Source organism: Episyrphus balteatus, chromosome 2 (assembly GCF_945859705.1).
Source record: "Episyrphus balteatus chromosome 2, idEpiBalt1.1, whole genome shotgun sequence".
Lineage (NCBI taxonomy): Eukaryota > Metazoa > Arthropoda > Insecta > Diptera > Syrphidae > Episyrphus > Episyrphus balteatus.
In genome coordinates, this window is record NC_079135.1 from 87277271 (window position 1) to 87286441 (window position 9171).

At 31.7% G+C, this 9171-nt stretch overlaps 1 protein-coding gene across 2 annotated transcripts; it reads right to left on the reverse strand.

Moving 5' to 3' along the window:
• Positions 1-2848: 2848 nt before the first annotated feature.
• Positions 2849-9171, reverse strand: LOC129909278 (5'-3' exonuclease PLD3-like). Of its 2 annotated transcripts, XM_055986352.1 has the most exons (8): positions 9070-9171; positions 8831-8934; positions 5501-5592; positions 5280-5441; positions 4126-4768; positions 3921-4060; positions 3364-3529; positions 2849-3303 (listed from the first exon to the last, which is right to left on the reverse strand). In XM_055986352.1, the coding sequence occupies exons 2-8, from the start codon at positions 8870-8872 to the stop codon at positions 3040-3042; spliced, it is 1509 nt and encodes a 502-aa protein (XP_055842327.1). In that variant the 5' UTR covers positions 8873-8934; positions 9070-9171; the 3' UTR covers positions 2849-3039. The 2 variants fall into 2 exon arrangements, with proteins under 2 accessions (XP_055842327.1, XP_055842326.1); XM_055986351.1 differs by lacking the exon at positions 9070-9171 and having other exon boundaries at positions 8831-9055.

Genomic DNA, 9171 nt, shown 5'->3' on the forward strand with positions numbered 1-9171 from the left:
TTAAATTTTTTGTTCTTTTTAATATTTTTTTTATTTTAACGAAATATATATAAATTAAATTTATAATACTTCATATTTTATGTTTGCGTAAAATTTTTCATTTTTTAAGATCTGTAGGTACACGAGTATTTTTTTTTTGCCACATTGTTATATGTAATGTATAAAAGACCTTAAGGCTAGGAGCACACATGCGATTTTGATCGCGCGATTATTCAGTCGCAAATTAGATGAAAACAATTTTAATGACTGTAGACACAATTTTCTAATTTTTAATCGCGGGAAGCATGTGTGTGCACAGGCATTGAAATCCTTGTGATCCATTTTTGCGACTGAATAATCGCGCGACTAAAATCGCATGTGTGCGCCTAGCCTAAATGAGAGTACTGGCTGATAGTAAGAAAAAATGTTGTAGCGGAGATTTGTTGCGTTATTTTTTAATGGAGATGGAGAACCAAACACTATTGCATTTTATACTACGTTTCCACCTACCCTAAATTCGAGATTTAGCTAAGTAGATTTAGAATAAATCTCGAGATTTATTCTAAATCGCGGATTGAAAGTAGGTGGTAATCTTGGATTTAGGGTAGATGAACCCAAATCCGTGATTTAGCGAAGAAGATTTAGAATAAATCACGAGATTTATTCTAAATCTACTTAGCTAAATCTCGGATTTAGGCTAGGTGGAAACATAGTATTATACTTCGTTTCCACCTACCCTGAATCCGAGATTTAGCTTAGTAGATTTAGCATAAATCTCGAGTTTTATTCTAAATCTCGGATTGAAAGCAGGTGCAAATCTTATACTATGTTTCCACCTACGCTAAATCCGAGATTTAGCTAAGTAGATTTAGCATAAATCTCGAGTTTTATTCTAAATCTTGGATTGAAAGTAGGTAAATTTCTTAGATTTAGGGCAGCTGAACCCAAATCTGAGATAAAGCAAAGTAGATTTAAAATAAATCTCGAGATTTATTCTAAATCTACTTAGCTAAATCTCGGATTTAGGCTAGGTGGAAACGTAGTATTAGATTTAGGGTAGCTGAACCCAAATCTGAGATTTAGCGAAGTAGATTTGAAATAAATCTCGAGATTTATTCTAAATCTACTTAGCTAAATCACGGATTTAGCGTAGGTGGAAACATAGTATTATATGTTATATCATTTTATATGTTCTCTTTCTTTTGTTGTATGTTTTCTAGATCTCACATCGAAAAAATATTCGAGAAGTATTTAAAATGGTTATTTTTCTTCAGCCATTTTTATCGATTTGAGAATATATTATAGAAAGTAGCCCAAAACCAACAATTTTGGCTTCGTAAAAAAAAGAAGTTTTTTTTCGATAAAACCACTCAAAACCTGAAAATGAAACAATTCAGCTCACTTTCTCTATATTCGTCCTTTTATTTGGAAGAAATAAGTGTGCGTTTACAGAAGCGAAATAATTGAAATGTCAAATGTGAAGGCAAGTTTAGTCGAAAGGCCTTAGAGGATATAATATATGGAGTGCTTGTTCCTATACCTAATACATTGTAACGCCATATACATGGATAGGGGTCGCTGCCTTCGTTTTTCAGTGCGAGTCCGGTTCCGCAGCTGTAAATAAACACGCTTGTTGATGACAGCCATCAAATGAAAATAAACTCATCGAAAAACTTAAAGAAACTAGAGCCCTCTATCAAAGCTTCACGGAACTAACGGCACAAGCACTCCATATATCGTCGGCACAAAGCCAAAACCGCGAATCTGCATTTTTGGACATTTTCACTTTAATGCGTCATTTAACTTGTTATCGGTCCCTCTATCCACTGCTTCGACCCCAATCATCCATCTGTTGCCTAAAAGCATAAAATATCAATTTCCGTAGCACAAGTTCCCATAAGATTGTATGCATTTCCAAAACTTTGAAGCCGTTTTTCTCAAAACTACAATTTTGCAGATTCGTGGTTTTGGCGTTGTGCCCACGATATATAATATATAAGGAAAAGGCTATAAGAAGTTTATTGGGGTTACTGAACTGTAAATTTAAGCTGCATTTGTCCGTCGAATAAATGTTCACAAATTTTTGTTTTAAAATAATGACAAGTCATAAAAGAATTAGCATGCTCATTCTTTTTCTTTATAATGACAAAAACATTTGAGATGATTACAAAATTTCATTTTCACTCCTACAAATCCAACATTATAGAAGCGCAGGTATTATACCATCATTCTAGTGTTGTTGCAGATTGTTTTCTTTTCACATTTAAAGTCACTATAACTTCTTCAAGTGGAACTATCACGGGTGTTCTAATATTCGTTTTAATCCCTACGGATTGAAAACGGTTGTTCTGTTCCATTGGACTTTTTTGTTGGAGAATATTGTTTTCCGATTGCTACTCGGATTGAAAACGGCAAAAATTTGTCGGATGGTAGATTCGTTCGATTTTCGAAACACCTATGTATCCGCAAAATGTGTTCGAATACGGAATTCGGAGCAGCTAAGTTTCCAGAACGGGAGATAATAGAATTCGAACGGAAATCAGAACAGCCGTGTAATAACAGCTTTTCCTGCTTATGTCCTTCCGTTATTGGTACAGGAGCGTTTTTGGTACTAATAAAGCGTTGGCTTCAAAAATATTCCAGTATTATGCTCAAATGTATATCGATAACATGAATAATTTTCTTTGAAGAAATATACAAAAAACTATTTCCAATCGAAGAATTGATGTTTATTAAAATTAATTTTTTTCTTAAATTCTATATTGAGCTAATATACAAAACGACATGAAAATGTACATTTATGTATATGTATAGTTTTTTAATCTTTTCTAATTAAAAAAAAAAATAGAATCTCAGATCTTTTATTAAAAAAAAAATATTTATAAAGGGAAACTTTTAAAACAAAGAATCTGAAATATTGAAAAAAAAGTTACAACCTCTTTACAAATTTGGCTGTTGTTTGTCTTACATTACAATCAGACTATTAAAAAAATGAAATTAAAAAATTAAATCTAATCTAGTCAACTTGATTCAGTTAAAATCCAATTAAACAAAACCTTATCATAGTTCAACAGCATACGGGCTATTCCAGTCCCTTTCGAAGACACTCGTCAGTTGAGTGACAATAGTTGTATCGTTTTCATTACTACCTGTATTTGAATCCTTTATAATCAAACCAATTCCTGCTGTGTCAGTAAAATAATCTCCAGACCAATTTGAAGTTCCTATGTAGGCGGTATTGTCAGTTACCATATACTTATTATGATTAACTCTTCCAAAAGGAATTTTTGCTTGATCAGGAGTTGCTGGTACGATAAAACGACGCTGTTTGGAAAAATAGTTAGTTAAATGTTTATTTAATTTTTGAAATAAAATTAAACTTACAATTTCAATGTCAACTCCTTTAAACGATGATGTTAAGCTTGCCAATGATTTAAGGAAATAATCTTCTGATGGCCTAGAACTGCCCCATAGAGATATTAACATTTTTACTGAAACCTTGTTTTCAATCGCAGCTTTTCTGAGTGCATCGTCGATATAAGGCCAATACCTATAATAAAAATGTAAAGCCTTATAATTACTGAAATCTTATCTTTTCATAACGTTCACTTTAAATCAATTTAAAAAAAAAAATATTTAAGACTTCTGTGATGTTCTGAACGATTTTAAAATTTTTTTTTTAATGAAAATGCGATGTTGAGACCGATGTATTTGGACCGATTCAGAGAATCTCTTTAGTTGCCTATACAAGACCGAGTTTTTATTGATTGGGCATAGGTACTTTCTTCCGACGAAATTTTACAATTGATTTGGTTTATGCTCCTGACGAAATCGTAAAAGCTTTTCGACAGCAAATTTTCCTATAAAATCCGATCCTATCCAGTATTTTATTTGAAACACCGCTTCCTAAATAAAGAACTTAAAATAACATATCAACTCACCTAATTTTTGGTGAATAAATAAGAAGGGGATAGTAGTCCATAACAGCTATGTGAACAAATTTGTCTGCACTCAGAATAACATTGACGATTGCGTCTAAATCATTTGTACGTCCAGTTGAACTTAACGGAGGTGGTGAGTTCTAAACAAGTTAAAGGGTTTGAAAATTCAATTGGAAAAAAAGTTACCATTTAATATATTACTTACTGAAAAGAAAGTGTTAAAATTTAGGCCGTCGTTAAAATTAACACTTACTGGCGACTTTATATTAAACTTGGTTGAATAAGATTCTGGCCAACGAGATGGAATATGTGAATCATCAACACCTAAATACCAATAAGCTTCAAAGATTTTCGATACATCTTTAGCTAGGCACGTGCAATTAGTGACTAGTACACCAAGTTCTTTAACTTGTGTAAGTGATCTCCAATCCATGTTGGCGCTTCCTAAATAAAAATTCTGTCCATCGGAGATCCATAGTTTTGTATGCAATACACCGCCACCCACCAAGCGGGGAAAATTAACCGATCGAACTTCTGCAACTTTCTTCTTTATAAATATTTCTGTGTCTAAATTTGGTTCGTTTGGCGTAGGTGTGCTCTGAGCAATACGAATATGGTATTTTTTCTTTCTTCCATTTGTCATTATTTGTTTGAAAATATCTTCTCCCTGCCATGCTGAAGAGTGATTGTAAAAGTCTGCACCACGAAGTGTCCAATAAAAAGAACCAATATCAAGTGAATCTTTTGTTGAATTTAATAAAATAGACCAGGCATCATAGGTGGATAGGAATTTTGGACTATTTTCAGAGAAGTTTAAACCTTCTGGAATACTTTCAACCAGTTGAATCCTTAAATAAAAATTATTAAATGTTAATAAAAGTTAAAAAAAAACAAGCTATTGTACCATAAAACAAATAATATTGGGTCTCATTTAGTAGGAAATTATGGTTATTTCCTCTGTTTTTTTTGTTTGTGGTACAATCTCAAAAGTGAGTGTAATTCGAGATATACAAGAGTAGTATCAGTACAGTTGCCGTATTTCGTAATTGTTAGTATATTTTATCCGAGCGAGAGTTTTTGGAGCTAAAAAAGTTTATTTAAAAAATCTGCAAGCTCTCTAAGTATTTGTGGTTTTTACACGTTTAACTGTTATAACTGCTATAAATTGCATTGACTCTAGGCACAGTTTTTATTTAAATTTATAACTATGTATTTTCAATTTTTTGTTCAAGCTGAAAAGCTTGAAATACCATGAGTGCTTAGCGGTTTTGGAAAAAAAAAAAAACATAAGAAGTATAAAGTCTGTTAAACGTACTCTGCTTGTGTGACTCGAATAAATCTTTCGTTATTTGAACTTACTTGCATTTGTCAGTGCATACATAATTAGTTCCATTAAGTTTAACATGAAGTAGATTATCTGTACTAGGTTCTAATAATGGCAGCAACACAATCAATCCAATTAAAATAAATACTATTGCGATAGGAATACAAGAAGGATTACACCAGCCGCATTTTTTACAGCTAAAACAAATAAATGTAAATTTGATTTGATTTAAATAATAAACTTTGAGTTCTCTTACGGTTCTTGGTCAGCGTCAGCTCGCAATGTTTTCATTTGATCCCATACGTATTCGTCATCGTCTTCGAAATCATGTTTTCTGTTCAGATCATGCTTCGATAAACAAAATATAAACATAAAGGTAGATAAGTAATGAATACGGAGAAAATACAATTCTTTAAAGCAGGAAGTTTAGAATACATGTAAACTACAATATTTCATCGGCCGACATTGTAGTCGGTCTTCTAATCAGCATAAATATGTATGAAATTGCTTCAGTACAACGATAAAGTACCAGCCGATCAAAAAGGATGAACAATCGAAAAAAATCAGTTGTGCTACACACTAGCAGCCCAACCCGACTTAACTATCGGCCGATAGAATGTTTTATGGACATAAAATAAGGATACTCATTTCTTAATTTTCGAAAAAAATCACCGATACGATAACTGTTGACGATATCGCATATCGTCATTCATTTGCTCTCCGTATTTCTATCACTATAATATCGTCTGTCATCATGAATTCACATATTTTGGGTTGGGGAAATGATTTGGGGAAAATGAATGGTGTTTGTAAAAAAAAAATGAAATAAGTTGCAGTTGGAATCAACCAAGTAGAAAATATGTATTTATTTTTTGGAAGGAAAGTTGAGGTGAAAATAATGTAAGTATAATAATTCACATTTGGATATTCACATTAAGTCGATTTCCATTCCAAAGACCTGTGATGACAAATGGATGTTGCTCAGAGATTTATTTTTATTCGCAAGATATCTTTTGGTTTGAACTCGGATCATAAATAATTCATCTTTTGTGGCAAATGGAAATCTACATGCACTATTTTTAATTAGTGTTCAAAAATGTATCTGTAGTGGCAAATAGAGAGATACGACAAACAAAATCAATTTTTTTGCACAGTCAAAGGTAAAAATGGCCAAAACCTGTATTTTGAAAGATCTGGAAAATAAATAAATTGATTTTTTAACCATACAGACAAAAACTTCTTACAAAACAACAATTCAATTCATAACAACTTGACATAAATCTTTCAAGTGACACCACTGTATATGCCTACTTGTAAATTAATTTCTTAAAAAAAATCTAAAAACTGGAAATAGATTGAATAGTTGACAATTGTATAAATTTTAATAAGGGAATAACAACTATTGAAAGGGCCAATTTGTTGTAAAGCTATAATTAGATCCAAGCAATGAAGAATTAATACTTGTCATGGCACATGCTATTTGTATTCTTGAGATGAAAGTCCAGATCGACTGTTCGACCAAGAGACATTAAACATTTATTTTCAGTTTTGATCCACATCGATCCGATCCGCATAAGCAATACAATTATTTAGAATTTCGTTATTTTGAAAATATTGTATTCTCAGACCTCTTACCAATGAAATAACTTTATCATACTGGGACACAAAGGTTCATTGACATCGATCACTATAATATTCTTTGTTTAGTTTGATCATTCAATTGACAAAAAAAAAAAAAAACACATTCGCAATTCACATTAAAATATGTACTGGTGTTTACAGTATTCATGGATTTATGAATCACTAGCTAACCCCACCCGCTTCGCTGAGTGCATTTATGAAAAAAATTGAACCTGTGTGAAAATAATTTAAAACCGAAAAAGTGAATTTATATTTTTCTCAATTTATTCTAATGTTTTTTGATCAGTACCTCATATTTTCAACAATAGACTTTGCGTTTTATGAATGGTTAAAGCGAATGTTTAAAATCAAAAAGCAAGTCTAATGGAATCATTTAAATTCGATGAATCAAAACATCTTTGTCTTTGAATTTTCTTTACGGCAAGTCTGGTACCATTACAAAGCTTAGGTTGATTGATATTCCGAAGCAATATAATTGGCGATCCTATTGCGGAGTTCCTGGTTAATCGAAAGAATTCTATAACTCCGTCGGGTAATTAACTGTACATAGTTAAAAAAAAATTAAAATACTGAACAAAATAATACGTTTTGAAAAAACATCTAACAAAAAAAGTTCTTGCCCCTACATGGGGGTATTTATACACGAACATTGTTCCAGTATTTTTTGACTTTATCGCTGCAAAACTGCTGCAAAACTTTGCCAATTGAAATATTTATTACATATAGGTGTTTTAAAGGCAACTTAAGAGCAAAGCGAGCTGTACTGTTACCATTTAATAACGTAGCATTAATTCCAGAAGAAGTCAGAGCCAGTTTTTTTTTTATTTTTTAGATGTTGCTATAAATAATAGCAAAAATATTTTCCCCGTACCATCAGGAACATATGCAAAAAACAAACCCAAACTCTGAATGATCACACCTTGTTTAATTGTTTCGTACACATACTTTTGTTGATCATTTAACTTCGGCACATTAGTTTACCCAAACATTTTTAATTCAATGCAATCAATCGTCCTTCCACTTGATCAAGAATCGTGCTCTACACGATTTGGAGCAAACATTCCAAATTGTGCCCGTGTTTTATTCGTAAAAATAAAACCGAAGATCAGAATTTGATTATACATTTCATGTGTGTGCAGCCAAATTCGCACCCGTGTCGCATTGTAGTCTGATCTTGAGATTTTCAAGCTGCAACAACGTGTAAAGAAATTTTCCTTTGCTGATGATCAGAAATTCACCAACTTTTATTATTTTATTAAACAACATTAAGATCTCTTAAAACCTCAATTTATTTCCTCCCCATTATATTTAAAATCGCAATTAAAAGTTAAAAATCTGTCAAATCGCATACAAATTATATAGTTTACCGTTTAAAGTTTTCGATTTTACGTTATAATCCACAAAAAATTAAGAATTGAATATGGAAATACGTATGTAGAAATGGTCACACTGATACTTAAAGTATGTTTTGCTGACCAAACAAAAACACTTAAATAAAGTTAAGTATTTTCCTGATTAGGTTTAGGTATTCCACCATCAGCTTACATTAAATGTAATGTCACACGACACGCTTTCGATTTGCTATCCTGAGTAATGTTTTCTTAATAAAAATGCCAAAGTCAGGCTTTAAACGATAATAATTAATAATTATTTTGAAATTTGTGTACACATTAAGCTAAGTATTTTTTTTTTTTTAAGCGAGAGTGTTTCTTTACTCGTACAAATTGACAGCTATGTAAAGATGGAAGAAAAGGTATTATTTTTTTTTGATACAAACCATCTACATATTAATACCTTTCAAACAAAAAAAAAATTGCCAAAATCGGACCAGCCAAACGCGAGTTTATCGGCCACACACACTTAACGAACTCATTTTTATATATAAGATTATTCCTCTAATATTCTTCACTTATATTTTACAAAGTCTGTATCTAATTCCACTTACTTTTTTTTGTTTGAAACTCTCTGAAGTAAACTTGAACTTCATTATTGATTAGTTATTCTCGCACTTATTTTATCTTATCCTATGTATGTGACCGGCAAAATATTCTATAATTTATTGAAATACTTTAGAAATGTTCATTTTGCACAATAAACAAAAGAAATAAAATTCACTACCTATCGAAAATTAGCTTCAGGTTTCTCTCAAGTGCGAACATTGAATAAAATGAATGCTTAGCTAACCACACTTAACAACTTTGTTTGGAGATCCATATATGAACAGCTGACCGTACAGTTCTAGAAATACTTTATTCGAATGCAATAACCCTACTACCTGGCTACATT

Bases quoted from the DNA above. Each gene is read 5' to 3' on its own strand.
- LOC129909278 (XM_055986352.1), bottom strand. From the start codon at position 8,872: ATGAAGTTCAAGTTTACTTCAGAGAGTTTCAAACAAAAAAAA. The intron at 5,593-8,830 runs GTAAGTGGAATT...TGTTTATCGAAG, and splicing joins AGAGTTTCAAACAAAAAAAA to CATGATCTGAACAGAAAACA. The intron at 3,530-3,920 runs GTGAGTTGATAT...TTTTTATTATAG, and splicing joins ATTTATTCACCAAAAATTAG to GTATTGGCCTTATATCGACG.